Source organism: Furipterus horrens, unplaced genomic scaffold (assembly GCF_987537825.1).
Source record: "Furipterus horrens unplaced genomic scaffold, mFurHor1.1.pri manual_scaffold_5, whole genome shotgun sequence".
NCBI lineage: Eukaryota > Metazoa > Chordata > Mammalia > Chiroptera > Furipteridae > Furipterus > Furipterus horrens.
Window position 1 is genome coordinate 51,736,645 of NW_028327175.1, and position 18,881 is coordinate 51,755,525.

The window sequence follows — 18,881 nt, forward strand, 5'->3', positions numbered from 1 at the left end:
ATATCCCTAAAAATGAGTGAGACTATGAACTTCTGAGGAAAAAATAATGCAATTTATTTTTCCCCTCACTCAGTCCTTAGATCTGTTCCAGGCTCACCCAGCATTCATTAGTGCCCTCCTTTCTTGTTCTCAGGCAGTCCCACCTTCTGCCCTGCATTCTTCTAAAAAGTACAAATATCAGCCCAACTCACATCCAGATTCCACCCTGTGGTGGAGTCTCAATAAAGATCACACCAATGGCAGGCAAGAAAGGAGAGTCCCAGGGCAGGCGGTTCCCTGTATTGGGTCCCTTACCCAGTCAGCCTTCACTTGGGCCTCAGCTGTACAACCCACTCCACGCATTGCGGCACCACCCCCATCACTGGTGTCTGTTTCTGTGTTCTTGGTTTCAAAATTGCCTGCCTGTGGGCTGAACGTGCTCCCAATTTTAGCATTTGTTTTGAACCCACGTCTGCCCACTTGTCCTCCAGGCAAAGCTATTTGCTTGGAACTTGGTTAAAAGTGAACAAGCTAGGAGGAAATGCTGCTTTGCCCCCACCATGCTGGCGTGGTTTCTTCTCTTCAGAGGTGTCTATTTGCTGACAGTGTTATTCTTAGCTTTCCGGTCCTTTCAGTGGACATTTGTGCCTGTCCAGCTCTCTCACTGGGAAGTTTTTTGGGTTCAGTGTAGTTGCTGACTAAATGATTTTCTCTCTCTCTCTCTCTCTTTTTTATTTTCTCATTTGCCTCAGAGGAATGAATGGTTGGATCAGAATAAGGACATATATTTGATATTCTGCTTGTTTTGCAGAGCAGATGCTTGCCATTACTGAATTTTGAGGGAGTTATTTGGAAGATAATAAAACTAACAGCTAAGCACTGACTTTTTTTGTCTGCATCCTGCATCATTGCCAGCTTTCCTGTAATTATGTCATTCAAGGGAAGATTCTAATCATTTCCCTTCCCTGGCCTTTTGTGTTTCAAAAAGACAAATTTGTGGCCATATTTCTAAGAGAGTAAATCACATGCAAGTGTAAAAATGGCTTTGTATAAAGTCATGAGGAATTTTTAAAAATTTATGGGTGAAATCTTGAATGGAGTGGCAATGAGAATTGAGTTGAGAGTATTTATCCCGGCAGGTGTAACGTAAAATCAGTGGAGGTGACATAGCTTTTATTGGTTAATGAAAAGCTCAAGGAAAAGAAATGGAAGAATTGTTAGAAATTTGGGAATTTTTTGTAGTGTTTTTCCTTGAAAGAATACACACAAAGTTGTCATTTTAGCTGGTTAATAAGCCAGATGGAAACATCAGTAATAGCTTAACTATGAACCTAGAATGGCATGTCTTTTATTCATGGGATGTTAGCTTCAGTGAAGAAGCTCAGATTATCTTAAAACCTCCCAACTGTTCATCGTAAAAATTTTCTCTTGCTTCCTGCTGATGTGTAGCTCTGGGTCAGGGCTCTCCAGTAGGACTTTCTGGAAGGATGGAAATGCTCTGCATCTGTGCTGTCCAATAGTGTACCCACTAGCCACATGTGGCTACTGAGCACTTGAAATGTGGCTAGTATCAGTGAGGACCTGACATACTGATTTTATTTAGATTTCCATAACCGTATTTGGTTAGTGCTGCCATTTTGGACAGTGTAGCTCTAGATCCTTAGGAATACCCTGGAGCGTCTTGGGAGGCCACGTTCATAGAGATGCAGACTTCAGTTGACTTAAGGGGGCAACTCAAGCAAAGAACTAGTGAGATCCCAATTTTGATCCCAGTCTGATTTATACTCTGGAAAAGTCCCTCTTTCCCTGTTGTTTTTAACATCTGCTCTTTGTTTTTAACATCTGCTGTTGTGCTGGACAGATGAGGCTACTGAGCCAGCCAGGCTCAGCAGGGTCAGCAAGACATGCTTAGAGATCTGCATTTAGATTTAGTGTCATTAACATGCTGCCAGGAGGAACGACTCAATTTCATATTAACCCCTCTACAAATATAGGCTAATATGAAGTGCTTATTTTCCATAGCAAACTTTTGTCTTTCCATGCATGATACTGACAAGAAGCTTTTGAATTCATGACCTGCCTATTAAAATTCATGATGTTTTAAAGCAGCAGTCCTGGAGTCTGCACCCGTGGACCGAGCAGGAGTGGAAAGCTCCCCTGCGGCGGACACCACAGAACTCTCACCTTGCAGGTCACCCTCAACCCCTCGGCACCTTCGCTATCGCCAGCCTGGAGGTGAGGGCTTGGAAAGGGACTCAGAAACAAGGACGTGAAAGATGATTTCTAGCTTCTGAATCTTTTGCTTGCCTTACTGTGCCAGTTATGAAAATTAGTTAGGAGCAAATAATGTCACCATTGGACCTCATAGTGGAAAAATAAGTGGTTTGGGAATATGCGGTGGTATCACCAATATTTATATGACCCCCTTATTGCACTGCACTTTGTGTGGAGTGACGTGAATGAAAGGCCTGTACTAGCTGATTGTTAATTGAAGAATCTCAGTTTCAAACAAGAATCTCAGAATCTTATTTTACCGAAGTGTTCCCAGACACTGATACCTTACCACAAATCTGTATTAAATGGGCTCCAGGGACTTTTAATCTAAAAATAGGCATGAGACCCTGATCATTATTGCTAGTAGCAGAAACCGGTATATATTTTAATAGTTATGAAACTTATAAGGTATTGGGTTGACCAAAAGTTTGGTTAGTTTTTTTGGTCTGATGGTTCTAGTACCACTTAGTTGTCTTTAACTTCATTTGAAACAATTTTGTTAGGTTGTATTGTGACTGCTGTCATATCAGCATGCATTAAAAAGAAAAATCAAAATTGGTGAGATTTTGTACAGCCATTTTAATATTGAAGATGGTTGAAGATACTCAACATTTTGGGGATATTATGCTTTATTATTTCCAGGAAGCTAAAAACCCAACTGAAGCACAAGAAAAGATTTGTGCAGTGTATGGAGAAGGTGCTGTGACTGATCAAATATGTCAAAAGTGGTTTGTGAAAAAAAAAAAAAAGTGGTTTGTGAAGTTTCTTGGTTCTATTGGAATTTTGGCCAAATAAGTCTTTGCTGTGGGTCTGTCTTATGCTTTGGAAGACGTTTAGCAGAGCCCCTGGCCTCCACGCACTAGAAGCCAATAGCGGGAGACAGCTGACATACTCAAAGTATCCAAATCAATAAAGTTATTGGTAAAAATGAAAAATGTGTCTTTTATAGGAAAAATGAAATGGACCTTTTGGCCAACCCAATATTATTCATTCATTTGTTTTAGAACTTAGCAAATATCCTATGGAGGAAAAACCATCAGAACAGAAGATAGAAATCTTTTCTTGCCTCATTTTCCATGCTGCTCAAATAAATATATCTAAATAACAGTTGTTTTTGAAATGTTTCTTTTTTTCCCTTCAAGTCAATTATTTCAGGTTGGAAGGGAAGCATATACAATTGTGAAACTAGATTCACCCCATTTTAATTTTCCCTGAGTCCCTAGCAACCATTAATCTATTTTCTATCTCCATGGATTTACCTTTGCTGGACATTTAATATAAATGGAATCATATAATATGTGACCTTTTGTGACTTGCACTTAGCAAAATGTTTTCAGGGTTCATTCATGTTGTAGTATGGATGTACTTCATTCCTTTTTTGTGGCTAAATAATATTCCCTTGTGTTGATATAGCACAGTTGGTATACTCATTCGTCAGTTGATGGACATTTGGTTGTTACTACTTTTTGGCTGTTATGAATAATGGCGCTGTGGATAGTCATGTGTAAGTTTTATGTGGACATATGTTTTCATTTCTCTTGGGTATACATATAGAATGAACTGGCTGATGCAGAATCTTATTTCCCTACTAATAAGGAAGATACAGAGCATTTGGCTCAATTGTTCATCCAGTGCAGGAATGAAAGTGAGAATTTCATTATAGAATGTTATTCATCTGCCTCACCATGCCATTTCCATTCTTTTTTAAATCACCAGGACAGATGGCTGACAGCCCCCACTGCCCGGTTTCGCCTGCTTCTGCTTTTGCGATTGCCACAGCTGCAGCAGGACATGGGAGTCCACCGGGTGAGTAGGGACAGCCGCTAAGCACAGACACATGGCAAGTTATATTAAATCATCGCTCTTTGCCTGCCAGTTTCGTGCAGTTTCCCACATTGTAGTAACTATGTGTGGCGTCAAGTGGGTACCACACTTATCAGGGTGATCACCTTGTAGGGTATGTAAGCGTCTAATCACTATGCTGTACATCTGAAACTAATATAATATTGCTTGTCAACTATAATTGAAAAATAAAATTTTAAAAAAGAGTGAAAATTCCCAGCTGCCATTGTAAGTCAGTGTGTCTGGGGTGAGACTGTCACATAAATAAGCACCTGACGTGGGTCCCACACAGGTGGTCATGGGTAACACTTTTGAGAACTTCGGTATCAGAGGAGGATGTGTTGTTTCTCCCATGGTGTTTTATGGAGTTCTATAACCTCTTTAACTATATTACTGAGAACATGCATTTTCTTTTTAGTTGAGTACAATGCTAAAAGCATCTGCAAGGTGGGAGGGAAGTCTGTGGAGGGGGGATAGAGGAGGGAACTATTGCTTTAGCTGACTCATACTTTATTTCCAGTAGCTCCACAATGCTTTCTGAGTTGCTGTTAGTTAATTTTCAGGGTAAAGCAAAAATACTTAAAAGCACAGTATTTTAATGGATGAAAATCTTATTCATTGTCTCAGTCCTCTTCTCTCACATGCAAGAGGACGCTGTGTGCAAACAAATCTGTATGTGGTTTAAACAGCCTTGTTGCTGTGAATATCTTAACCTAAACTAACCCAATAGGTGCCAATCATCATTTGCAGAATCATGAGTAATGAAGAACTATTGTTCACCTACCACAAAGGAGGCCATTTCCAAAGCCTATGAACCTATATTCAACAGTAGTAACTAGTAGCTACTATCTATGTGAATTCTTTCTACATTAAGTTAGAACAAAGAGAGATGTTCTATAATGAACTTGAACTATCATAGTAATTATATGTATTCCATATGAATGGAAATATCTGCAGATTGACCACATTCTACTTCTTCAATATTTTTGCATAGTCGCTGCATTGGATGTGGTCAGGCAAGTTGGCGTGCTTACTGCCCCAAACATTCCCAAAACCTTCCCCCCCAAAGTCTCATCAGCATAACACAAAACAGCCTGTAATGGTAATAGTATTATCTTGCCAATCCAGCTGACTTCTACTGTTGACTGTATTCTATAGTAATGAAGGTTTCTTGGTGAAATAATAAAGGAGTCTCCACTATGCTTTCAGTAGAGTTAGTTATCAACTGTGATTTGCTAAGACCTCCTCCTGTCTTTTGTTCTCACAATCTAGTCTGTCTGGAAAAAGTGAAGTACAGAGCTTCTTTGCAAGTTTCATAACTTAAATGTGGTTTGTGAGGGAAATAGCTTTTATGTTAATTTGGGATGAGCCCATTTCCCATTTTCTGGAGAGGAAGGTCCTTTTCTTTTCACCTGAAATTGTAGCAGAGTTGTAATGGCCTTTAGAAAATGGCTTTCTGAATTTTGCTTGTCCTGGAATAATGGACCAGAGGATAAAATAACTAAAAAAGCCAAGTCTTCCTCACTATCTGCACATGTTGCTTCTGCTGCCTTTCTCCTATGTGACCTCGCAACTGAAACAGTCCTCGGAAGAAAGCTTTCTTCAGTGAGCTGGCTGAGGAGGGGCGATCTGCTGACTGACCACAGTCAGTCTAGTCTGCTCAGTGCAGGATAGCCTGATCCTGTTCTTAAAGTGTTCTTGGTGTTGCCTATAATGTGGTCTGGGGAGACACATGATTTAATTTTAGGAATAAAAAAATAAAGGGCTGGATTTGACAGGGTCTGTAGCCTTGCTGTAAAGGCAGCACGTTACACATGAGTCAGTTTTCAGTGGCAAATGATGGTAAGAAAGAGGGGGGTCTCTTTTGGAACGAGGACCTGTATGTTCCTTGGGCTTGGCCATTCAGGATTCCACCTGCCTGGGAGAACTTGGCAGAAGAGCTTGTGTTTGTAATTTGCTGAGGAAGGTGGTATCAGAGCAGAAACAAGAAAGCTCCAAGATGGTCTGGACTTACTGGCTAGCCAGGGAGAGCATGGTGCTGCTCAGGGAAGGGCTAGACCCAGATGGACAGGTGTTCAAAGGATGGGCGGGCCAAATAATGCCTAAGTCTATCCACTCTCTGAAGGTACCTTAGAACCTGAAGAGCTGCAAAGGCAAGCAGGAAGGAAGGCTGTGTAAACAAGTGAACACTTCATGCTTCTCTCAGTCTTTGCAGGCCTCTTGTCAGCTTGTATGACTGAAATATAGGCCCACCTCATGATGTGGCTCTGCTGTGCCCTCGCCCATAGCAGAAAACAGGTACCACCCAGCTAAGCCATGCAGTCTGCAGTGTAGAGTGGCTTCCATGTTTCAGATTCCTTCCTGCTTTAGTTCTCTACCATCTCCATTCACCTGCCACAGGAATCTGGCAACTCGGGGTTAAAACTGTCAATTGATCATGTTTTCAAATATTCACTCCTGGCATTTACATGGTAAATGTTAAGCCATTTCTCTTTAATTATTGCTTGGAAGGGTTTCTTACTGCGTTAAAGGACATTCAAATTTAGCAAAAGGGTGGACAGAAAATTTTCTTTGCCAAGAGTCCAGACAAGATACTCATGGCTGGCCCTGAAGGCAGAGAAAGGTGACTTTATTTGTGGAAGGTGACCTGGGATTTTCATAGGATTGCCAGCCCTGCCCTGGGACTGTGCCTGCTTTTCACACACAGTGAAAGAGCCTAGGTTTTTTTCTCCCTGGTTTCTTTTGGGATCCAGAGCCTTCCCTTTCCAAAGAAGGTTGAGTTCCTTCCTTCCAACTTCATTTGTGGATTGATAATAGTACCTCTTTTGCAAGGAAGGAAAGCCTAACCGTGGGTACAATTGCAGCCCTAAACCAATTCTTGTTAACATCACATTTTAAAGATTTAACCGTTTATTTAGTGTTTGCCTTCTGATTGACTGCTAAGTTACATTAGGCTCACTTATGGATGGATCCAAAAGTTGTGGTGTCTAGCTCTTATAGTTTGCCTCAAGAGAAAGAATACAAAATTACAAATATAAATATTTAAGGTACCTCCTAGGGCTTCAGAAGAGGCCCACACACATTAAGAGGCCCTGAAGCTTAAGCCTCATTGGCTTCCTGGTAAATTTGCATATGAGTCCAGGCCAGATCATTCTTGGGGAGTGGGGGTGGGGGTGGACCAATGACCATCCATCTGTAAAATAAGAGCACTTTACTGTGGTGGAAGGTTTAAGTTGATACAAGATTGAGATAAAGGACAATTCATGGGGTCTTGTGTGCCACCACACTGATTGCAATGTGTTTTCAAGCATCTGCTTTAAAATAGAAACTAAATGAGTTCTGCATTAAAGTAGAAACTAAAATGTAGGCCTTTCGGATAGCTGCTGATACAGGGAATCTGCAGGTGCAGTTTGGATTTAGTTACAATATGAATAGGAATGCAAATCCAATGTATATACATATCAGGGCACATCATGGCAGTTACTACACACCTGAAGCTCCAGGATTAATTATAGAAATTAATTAATTATGAAATGATCTAAAATGAAATATGAAAGTGTGAGGTGGGTTATTTTTAGGAGAGTAGGAATAATGGCTGTGAAGATATGACAGGCAACTCTTGATTATCTGTGAGCAGATTGTATGTGTCACCATTCTATGAAAGTCAAAGTAAACCAACAAAACAGAGGAATGGTTGGATGCAGTTATAGGAAAAATAATGGTATAGTTACAACTGCTTAGAGAAATAGTGAGTTCTTTATTGGTGATTACTTGGTACTCGTAAAGTAGATACGTAATTCATAATCTGTTTTCTCTTCTGTCAAACCATTCAGATCACTGTAGTCAATAGAAGATCTGAGCTCGGTGTGATTGGCCTTGGACTTCTTTTTAAAGATACTGATAGTTGGTCCAACACCCAGAAATTCTGACTTGATTGGTCTGGGTGCATGCTGTGTACAAGGATTTTTTAAAGTTCTCCAGGTGATAGTGATGTGGAGCCAAGGTGGAGACCCACTAGACTAGATGGAGGAAGTGTGTTTGCTCCTTTTCTGGTTGCAGCATTTCCAATTTCTTTCTTTGAAGCCCTGACCAGGCTGCAGTGGGAGGATGCCCTTCTACAAATTGACTAAGGCTCAGGCACTCCCCTAACTCCCGACCTCGAAGAAGGCTCTGGGAGTATTTCACAATGGTCCTTTTCCCCTTTCCCTGCAAGAGCCATGAAGATCTTTTTCTTCTCTTTACTGTGAGAACCTGGTGTGGTTCCTGGAGACAAAGCTCATAAAAGTGGAGATGGATCCTAAGAATGAGGTTCTCAGCAGTTTTTCACTGTCACACTAGTCCAATTCAGCCTCTAGCAATTTTCCAAAATGGCCATTCAAGTGCTGCTACCAGTTTGCGGCTGCTGTGACTTCTGCCCGTGTTAGCACATATTGGCTGTGTCTTTCTGGATGTACCCGTTACTCTAGATTTCGGGATGGCCATTTGCCCTGCAACCTCAATTTTCCAATGTGTCCAAGAAAAGTCATTGATTTTCAGTTTGTCCAGCTTTTTCTCATTGTAAGGACAGATGTGTCAACTTGCAACTTCTTTACATGTGAGAACTGAAACTGAAAGTCTCTCTTGGTGGGATTTGTATAGTGATTCTGTTGATTGTGCAGCCAATTGGGGGAGAATTGTCCATGATAACAATGTTCCATCCCTCAGTCTATGAACTTAGAATGCCTCCATTTATTTAGGTCTGTTCTCGTTTCTCTCAGTCATGTTTTATGTTTTTCAGCATTTAAGTCTTACATTTGTTTTGTTGCATTTGTTCCTATCTGTTTGACTCTTTTTGTTTATTAGAGTCTTTTCCAACTGCAGGTGTCCTAGTTTGGGACATATTTTCTTTTTTTTTCCAAAATATATAAAAACCATTTTGTCATTATTTCATCCATAAATAGCTAGCCGAAATTTTTGGGGAAGAATATATCTAATTTAGGTTTTAAAATAAAACTAAAGAGCTTTAAATTAACAATGATTTCAAATCTTTTAAACACACACATGCACGTGCGCAGACACACAGCCTGGAGTGAGAATTTTAGGACTGAGAGGTTACCTCTGAACTGGTGTGAGCAGCTAGGGACGCTCATATCAGCCGGTCATTGCATTCTCTTCCTGGGAAGATGCCCCGCAACAGGCTAGGTCATGTGCAGCACCTCCTTTGCTCAGCATATGTCTTTGATTTGGCTTCCAAGCAGACCCAGCTCCCTGCTCCAGCTGGCCTGGGCACCTTCTTTCCTGACCGTGCTGCGCTGCCAAGTTCTCTTACTTTGCGCTGCCCTTTCCTGGGCTCCGTGCAGACTGTTCTCCTCTCTTACTGCCTCTCCTTGGCAAAGGTACAGTGTGGTTGATTGTGCTTGTTCCCTTCTTTGATTTACTCACATTGCTTAATTGCTGCTTGATCTCATTACATTTTAATACATTTCAGGGCCAGGCAGGTAACTAAAGTGGGGGTTGGAGAACTGATTCCAGTGTAAAGGAGGGAGTCATGGCCCGGCTCCCCCTGTTTTTTGCCACAACAGAATACAAATTAGGGCTGTCGGATCTGTTTTCATTCTTTTCTTTTTAAAAATCCAGGAACCTGGAAACCCCCTGGCTTTAAATTTTGAAAGTGTGTTCATACTTAAAAAAAAAAAAAATACCATCCAAACCAAAGACTTCTGTGGACCACATTGTCTGTGAGCCACCAGTTTGTCACCTCAGATGTACTATAATCACTTATGGCTGGAGTGTAGGTTGACGCCTAAGTATTAGCAATGGGCTCTAGAATCTCCTTAGTGCCCCAGCCCCCAACATTTCCTATGCCTTTGGGCTGTTTTATAGGAAGTGCACCTCGCCTACTGTGGCTGGACCATTTTTGCTTTCACAGGGTGATCTTCCCTCAGATCTGGATGATGCCCCATTGCCACCCCCTTACCATGGAAAAGGAGAGTGAGGACCATCTTTCTCCTTCTTATTTTATAAGATTCTGAAGCCAGTGCAAGACCTAGAGTGGCGGAGGGCCTGGCTGGCCCAGGTTCTCAGTTACTGAGAATGAGGCTCAGATCTGTCCACTATGAAACTGCTGCTTTCTCTGCCCTGATATTGCCTCTCATGCCACATTGACTTCAAAAAAGAACAAGATCTTGGGAAACTTGAATTACTTGTTTTTCGTACTGACTCTTGATCCTGTCTTTGTCTGCAGCACACCCATTTTTTCCATCTTCTTCCCACATCTGTGTCCACCTGGCATTCACCTGCAGACACAGCAGCAGGCTAACTCTCGAGAAATGAGTCCTCCATCAAATTAGCAATCTGTGGGTAGAGGCTTCTTGGCTAGCAGTTGGCATTGAGGGAGATGTGATTTCTTTCACGCAAAAACTAGGGCCTCACTATAGTGATACAGTCTGGTCAGAGGAGGCATTTGTCTCTGCATTGAGAATTGGATTAAATTTGTAGCCAGATATTGATCACCAGATATTAAGTTAATGTCACAGACCCTGCTGTCTGTAGCCTTTCAGGATTTGTGAGAACACTCACCTCTGTTTAAGTAGCACATCTATTTGTTGAATGAACTTATAAGAATGAAAGGCACAGAATAGGGGCTTTTTCCAATGTCTATCTGACAAGCTAAAATTGTAATTTCAAGCAGAAATCACAAGTTCATTTTCTGTTTCAGTCTCAGAAGGTTAATATCATGTAGGTATTTTACTGCAGTGATTCTCAGTGAGGTGTGGGTAGAGTGGAATGAGAACAGGCAGGAACTTCTTCAAAATATGCCTGTCCCCCTGGGGATTCTGAGCGGCATCCTCACAGAGGTAGACACTTCAAAAAAGAGAGATGTTATTGATGGAAATGTGCTATACACGTGAATGATGTGAAAGCAGAAATAAAGTTAAGAGTCACTACTCTGCTCTGTCATCCTTAGAAGGACTGTGCTCAGTTTCTCCACCTGTTCTCTATTTCCCAATGTTTTACTTCCTGGTCAGTCAGGGCATAGTGATAGCATTCAGAAATCTGAGGTCAAAATGTTGGTGGCATATAGTGTTTTTCCTAAGGGCCCTCACCATCTTTCCATTTTCTGTGCAATCTGCAATCCTCTTGTTTTAGTTCTTATTCATTTTCCCATATCCTGTGTCCTGTTTTCATTTTTCAAAAGGAATGCTCTTACCTTTTGGAGTTCTGCACGTATTTTCACATGTATGTCCTCTTGCCAGGACTGACTGCCTCCTTTATAGAGCTCAGTACAATAAGAAAATGCAGGTCCCGTTGTTTACAAAATTATAAAGAATTCCAAGACAGGGACAGCTGAGCATTAAACCAAGTGTGGGCCCTTCTAAGGATGGGGTGCTATGCTACACAGGCTGCACAGCATGAAGCCAGCCCTGCATCTTGTTTCCTGAGTCCAATAGTTTCCTGATGCACAGGATGACAGGGACAGTTGAGCATTAAACCAAGTGTGGGCCCTTCTAAGGATGGGGTGCTATGCTACACAGGCTGCACAGCATGAAGCCAGCCCTGCATCTTGTTTCCTGAGTCCAGTAGTTTCCTGATGCACAGGATGTGCCTTTTAGTGCATTTCCAGGATTTTATCCTGGTTCTGTAACACTTTCCCATGGTGAAAAGATACTAATAGAAAACAATTTCTGGCTGGGAGGACAGTAATTAGAAAGAAAAAAACATCTAAACCCAGGGTTCATGATTCTCTGAAGAGACTACAAATTTTTTAAAAATTAACATACAATAAAATATTTTCAATGTTGAGAGAACATAATCTCTGCTGAGTCAGAAAGACTCTCATTATTTGATGATGACTCAGAATAATCATAAACCGCAAATTATCATCATATGAAACTAAAGCGTGTCCCAGTTTCCTGGACTTTTTGCTTACTTGAACTTTTATAATAAATGCAATAAGGCAATAATAGGCATGTCAAAACTACAAAAAACTGAAAATCATTCCTCTGTTGGCTAGTCTGTAGTTTTAAAAATATGCCCACACAAATTCTTTCATACTCTTTCCTTCAAGGGGCAGAGTTTAATTTCCCTTCCCTTTTGCAGGGGCATGACCTAATAACTTGCTTCTAACAAATAAAGTTAGACAAAGGTGATCATGTGTGACTTTGGAGTTTAGGTCATCAAAAGGCAAATAACCTCTGTCTTGGTCAATCTTTCTTGGATTGCTTGTTCTGAGGCAAATAAGATTGCGTGTCATGAGGAGAGGCCCGTGAGGCCGGCCAGAAACTAGGAAGCAAACTTGAGAGCAAGTTAGAAGTGGATCGTTGAACCTCAGTCGAGCCTTCAGATGACGACAGCTCTGGTGGACACCTGGACAGCAACCTCAAGGGAAACTCGGGGCCAGAGACACCCAACTAAGCCACTTCCAAAATCTTATCCTGAAGACACTGTGGGAATATTTGTTGTTTTAAGTTTCTAAGTTTTGGGGTAATTTGTTATGCGGCAACAGATAACTACTGTAGATGCTATCATGGTAACCAGTAAACCTTGGCCAAATATTAATTATCAAATTGAGTTTCATGAACATATTTTCATTTTGGAAAAGCACATATGGAGTTTTGACTTCCAGTCAAGGTGGAGGTGTGGATAGACACACCTTATGCAACCATAGAAAAAATTACAACTAGATCTCAAAACAGATAAGACCCAGGTCCATCAGGAAATCAAGCTGTATGAAAGTTGGACAACCAAGGATTTAAAGAAGCTGCATTCATGTAGATGGATAAGAGGGGTGGAGTCATGGAGATGGGCAGAGAGACACAGAGATGCAGTGTGGCATGGAGAGGCAGTGGTGGCGGTGGAACACATGGTCCCACATTCGCATATGGTGGATAAAAATCAGGAGGGATACCTTGGGAGCAAGCGATCCCATCCCAGGCCAGACCACATAGCCCAGGGTTCCAGTGCCAGAAAGATAAATCCCCCTAACTTCTGGCTGTAAAACCCAATGGGGGTTGGGGCTACAGAAGAAACTGCAGGATTTTCAGGAGACACCATTTAAAGGGCCCACACAGACTTAGGATGCACACCCACCCACTCTGAGATTCACCACCAGGGCAACAACTGGAAGGGCACTAGTAGCATACAAGAAGTGGGTAAAGTGACTGAAAATGGGGTGAGTGCCAGACAAGCCTCCAGAAACCAGGCAGTGGCATTGTCCTCTCTCCATGCCCTCCCCCCACCACAGAGCCAGAAAGCAGTGAAGCAGGTTTCCCCCTTCCCCAACAATTACCTAAGGCTCTGCCCCACACAATGTACAGGTGCCTTTTCTACAATAGGCCACACTACTAAGACAGAGAGTTAAAGCAACTCTACCTAATTCACAGAAAGAAACACAGGGAGGCTGCCAAATTGAGGAGACAAAGAAATATGGCCCAAATGAAAGAACAGAACAAAACCCCAGAAAAAGAACTAAATATAATAGAGATAATCAAGTTAGCAGATACAGGGTTCAAAATACTGGTAATCAGGATGCTCAAAGAGATTGAGTTTGGCAACAACACAAAGGAAGGAATGAAGGTTACACAAGTGAAATAAAGAAAACATCTACAAGGAATTATCAGTGGAGGGGAGGAAGCTGGCATTCCAGTCAACAATTTAGAACACAAGAAAGAAATAAGCATTCAACCAGAACAGCAAGAAGAAAAAAAATTTTTTTTAATGAGGATAATATAAGGACCATCTGGGACATTGCTAGACATACCAACATCTGAATCATAGGGTGCCAGAAGGAGAAGAAGAGCAAGAAATTGAAAACTTATTTGAAAAAATAATGAAAGAAGACTTTTCTAATTTGGCAAAAGAAATAGACATACAAGTCTAGGAAGCACAGTAGTCCCTAACAAGTGGGATCAAAAAAGGACCATGCCAAGACACATCAATATTAAAATGCCAAAGCTTAAAAAGATAAAGGGAGAATCTTAAAAGCATCAAGAGAAAGCAGAAAGTTACCTACAAAGAATTCCCATAAGGCTGTCAGCTGATTTCTCAAAAGAAACTTTGCAGGCAAGAAGGGACTAGCAAGAAGTATTCAAAGTGATGAAAAGCAAGGACTTACAACCAAGATTACTCTATCCAACAAAGCTATCATTTAGAATGGAAGGGAAGATAAAATGCTTCCCAGACAAGGTGAAGCTAAAGGAATTCACCATCACCAAGCCATTATTACCTGAAATGTTAGAGACTTAATTAAGAAAAAGAAGATCAAAACTATGCACATTAAAATGACAACAAATTCACAACACTCAACAATAGATTCTAAAAAAGGAAAAGAAAAACAAACTAAGCAAGCAACCAGAGCAAGAACAGAATCATAGATATGGAGGTCATTTAGGGGATTATCAGCTGGGACAGGGAAGGGAGATAAAGGAGGAAAAGGTGCAGGTTTTAAGAAGCATAATTTGTAGGTACCAAATAGGCAGGGTGATGTCAAGAATAGTTTAGGAAGTGGAGAAGTCAAAGAACTCACATACATGACCAGAACTAAGGAAGGGATTGCTGGAGGGGAATCGGGGTACTGGGTGGAGGGGGAAATATTGGGATGACTGTAATAGCATAATCAATAAAATATATTTAAAAACATAAACCATAGTTTTGTCACCTCTGCCCCACCTTACCCCCACTCTCCCAAAAAAAAAAGCAAGCTTGTCTGGGCTATTTCCTGTGGGACAGAGCACCATGGGCTTATTCTCTACCACATCTTTTGAAGTTGAGGGACTATATTTAAAATTAGCATGTAGTTTAAATCTACCTTATATTTCAAGATCTTTGAACAGCCCTTCTCTTTTCTCTTCACTTATAGTGCTCTGAATTGAATAGAATGATTTTTCTGCTATTTGAATGCCGAGAGCATTTTGATTTTAATACAACGGTTGCTTAGCAGTAAGAAGGAATTTAATGGCTCTACTCCCTTCTGCAAACTGAGAGAAGCCTCCCTGTGTAGCTGTTGTCTGCCTGTAATGGTGGATTTAAAATTGTAATGATTGTTTTAGGATAAAATTGAAGCTGGCCTATATGACACATTATACTTACTCTAGCATCTCAGCTACCCAGGGGGTTGCACTGTCCCAGTTTAAGGCCCCTTTGCAGAAAAGCTGGTCTCTTGCAATTATGGGGCATTTAGAAGTTGAAGACAAAGCTCTAAGAAGCTAGTAAATTTTTTATTGGTAGGTGGTTTGTATTCCCTATATAATGACTTTGTGATTCTGGGACCAAGAACTTGGTTCTCAAAATGTGATGAGGAACTGGGCTAATTATATTAGGGAAGGGTATGGGGATTCCAAAGAGATTTGGAGGAGTGGAGAGAATGGGAGATCCAGCTGTACTGACCTCAATACCCAGCTCTTTTGAAAGGCTCCTAGAAATGTTAGGTGCTTTGAATTTTTAAATTCAAGGTCTGTGTTTGATTGTTCATCAGCGAAGTTGGTTTAGAGACTCAGAAATCTGCCTGAATTAGAAGTATTCTTTCCCACTCTTCAGATTAAGTGATACATGAGTTTATTTGATTTTGTTTAATCTTCAATTAGTTACATAAAGTGCACCCAGTGCCATACCAGACACAGAGGAAAGATAGAAATGAGATAGGAGATGTTGCCTCTACTCTCCAAGAACTGACAACCCAGTTGAGGAGATTAGATAAACAGGGATAAAGTATATCTCAAATGATCAAGATATAAACTCCCGATACTGAGAGCAATTAGCGTAATTATTGGCCATATTGTTAAACTTTGGACTTGAAAACTGAGGGGAAATGTCACATTAGCAAACTAACTAAGCTTCAGTGCATGACCCTGAAAGAAAAGGTTAATACAGTTCCAGAGTATTTCATAGACTCTTCTAATTAGTCAGCTTTTTCAAGGAGCAGGAGTTTTTTTCTCTTTTTTTTAATGTTGAGACTTTTTTTTCCCACACTTTATAGTATGTGTAATAGTATTAGGAATTTAGCTGGTTTTAGATCTATTAGATCTAGTGGAGGCAACACCTTCATACTGGATGAAATTAATATTTCCAAGACTTTTTACACATGCATCATAATGAGAAGTGATGAAAGATTTATACTGAAGCAAATTATATTTCAGTGGCTTCAAAAATGAGGAGCCATAAACCCACAGAAAACCCAAAGTAAACTAGTTGAAATAGAGTAAAATAATAGTATTATGACATGTTCATACATGCTTGTGGGTTTTTTTTTTTTGTTTGTTTGTTTTTTGTTTGTTTGTTTAATAAATGTGCCATATAGTCATGGAGGGCCAAGCATCTCCTTTTTCAGATATGACTGGATTATTATCTGTAAAGACTCTGAGGCTAGATATTTAATTATGTGTAGCCTTCAAGTGACAACAGCTCAGTTGTTACTTACCTATAATCTTCCTCCTCTTTATAGATTTTTCTTTGTGCTTGCTTCTAATTTTCCAGATTCTGTACACAATTCAGAATTAATTCAAAATAGTAGAGCATCTTAGTCAAGATAAACCTTCTTCTGGCATATAATGTTCACTGCTGACGTCAGTTCTTTTGATTCCTATACATCGCGCATGAAACAAGGCACTGTCCCCTCCCCTTTAGATGTAGGCATCCAAATGCCAAGTCTTAGCAAAGGCTAGAGTCGCCTGCCTCCACCTTACTTACCTCCCTCGCTACAGTGTTAAAGATTTGAAGTGATGGTCTCATTCCTTTGTTCCATTTTAGCATTATGGCTTTATGAAGACTTAATCTTATGCCTTATGTTTATATACTTACTGCCTTAAGATTTTAAGGCCCTTTAAGAGTAATGGCGTGGTTGTCTGTCACCACAAGCCTGGGAAGTGGAAGGCAGATATCATCATCCTCTTTTAACATATAAAGAAACAGGCTCAGTGAGGTGAAGTGGCTTATTCATAAGAAATTACAGCTTTCAAGAATAGGACCTGCATCCTGGTATCTGGACAAGCAGGCAAGTGCTTGTTCTATGAAACCAGGTTACTTTTGTAAAATGGTATTTCAGAGCCACAGGCCTCTGATATTTCAAGGGACAGTTGAACAATGAAGTGGTAGGCAAGTGATTGGTATCCAGTTAATTCATCAGTCTCCAATAATTTTAATGATTGATCATCTTCAAATGTGACTCTCAACTTCCTTCCCTCTGAGATTCAGTCACTTCCTATAAGTATGGAAGGTTCGAGGGCTGCCTTTTTGTCCTGGTTTCCTTCGTGTGTTTCAGAGTCTGCATTTCATTTCCCAGCGGGGCTTGGGGCCTAGTGCCAAAGCATCCCCGAGGAGTGCACTTGGGTACTGATTGACACCCAGAAAGATGTTTTAGGGGGGGTTGAACATTTTTCTTTGTTCTTCTCTTTCTTCAGATAAACATCATAGCAAGTAGAAAAAAGCCCTGAGCTCGCCAAGCAGATTTTACTGATTTATTTTTTCGGTTAAAAATCCACCTACCACACACTTCTTTAAAATGTGTTCTGCCATTCAATGGCCTTCAGTGGTGACTTAGAGATAGAAGCCTCTCATTTTCAAAAATCAGCTGCCCTGTTATTTTTAAAATTTTAAACAACTTTATTAAGATATATTTATGTACCATACAACTCACTGACTTAAACATACAATTTAATGGCTTTTAATATTGCCCTGCCATCTTTACTGGGCTTCCAATCTTAACTTGGAGAACTCTCAGGCCGCCTACTGTGGAAAACAATTCAGTCGGGGTCCGTGACGGACTCTGAGTGTCTGGTCTTGCTTGGACTGTGTGTAGGACACCAGTGGAGAGGAAAGTTAAAGAGGCTCCCTTGCCCTCTCGGGAGTTAATAGTCCTAAGGATTGGAGCTTCTCTGCTTATTATTATGAGAGTGTGAAGAAAGTCTGTATGCCCCTTCCTGGGGACAGTGCTTGCTGCAGTGGTGGCCTCTGATTGCTGGTGTCTAGTGATCGGGCAGCGGCAAGAGAAATTATTCAGGGAACAGGGGCACAAGGGCCTTAGAGGGAATAGGGTATTTGTGAGGGCAGTTAAGAATGACTTCAAGGAGCCAGGATTGAAAAGTGGTCTAGAGAGTGGATTTTGGTGGCAAACCTGCATTTGAGTTCCACCACTTGTCTAAGATGTGTGATCTAGTAGGGCAGCCTCTCTGAGTCTCATTTTTCTCTTCTTTAACATGAGGGTAATGATTGTAACTACTTCACAGGGTTGTTATGAGGATTAAATGTGATGATCCTTGTGCAGTTCTTAGCTCTGCATTTGAAACCAATTACGCACCCTATGAATTTTTCCTGTGGTTCTTATTGACTGTTCCCTCCATATGATTTATAAGCTTCTTGAGAATAGGGACTGTTGTGTTTCCCATTATATCTCCAGACTCTGTTACCGTGACAGACCAGAGTGTTGAACTGAAATAAATGCGTTCCCTTGTCGCCCATTTATTCTCACGACTTCTTCCCCACCTCGCTTACGTGCACACATGCCCGTGTGTATACTACCCCCACTCCACTGACTGTTACATGCACAAGAAGTAGGAAAATAACTGCCAGTGAGTATTAATTGTGTGTCATCCTGTGGTCTTTTGATGAAGGGAGTATCGTTTTGGGGTCCCATCAAGAGACTTAGAAATAACGTTGTTAAATGAATCCACACTAAATAATGGCATTCACTACAGCAGACTATTGTGTATAATGACAGTTAATTTGGGAGAGAAGAGACTAGAGGCTCGCCAGCATGTTTTCAAAGTAGTAATGGTACGAGATGCTTAGGACTTGCACTGAGCTGTTTGGGAAGG

General features: G+C 40.9%; 1 protein-coding gene across 1 annotated transcript in view; it reads left to right on the forward strand.

Moving 5' to 3' along the window:
* The window catches only part of RASGRF2 (Ras protein specific guanine nucleotide releasing factor 2), a 189,854-nt gene that overhangs the window by 114,278 nt on the left and 56,695 nt on the right, over positions 1–18,881 (forward strand). Inside the window, exons 16-17 of the mRNA XM_090276431.1 lie at positions 2,089–2,214; positions 3,970–4,059. Coding sequence (XP_090132557.1) covers positions 2,089–2,214; positions 3,970–4,059 — 216 coding nt within the window. The remainder of the gene's footprint in view (positions 1–2,088; positions 2,215–3,969; positions 4,060–18,881) is intronic.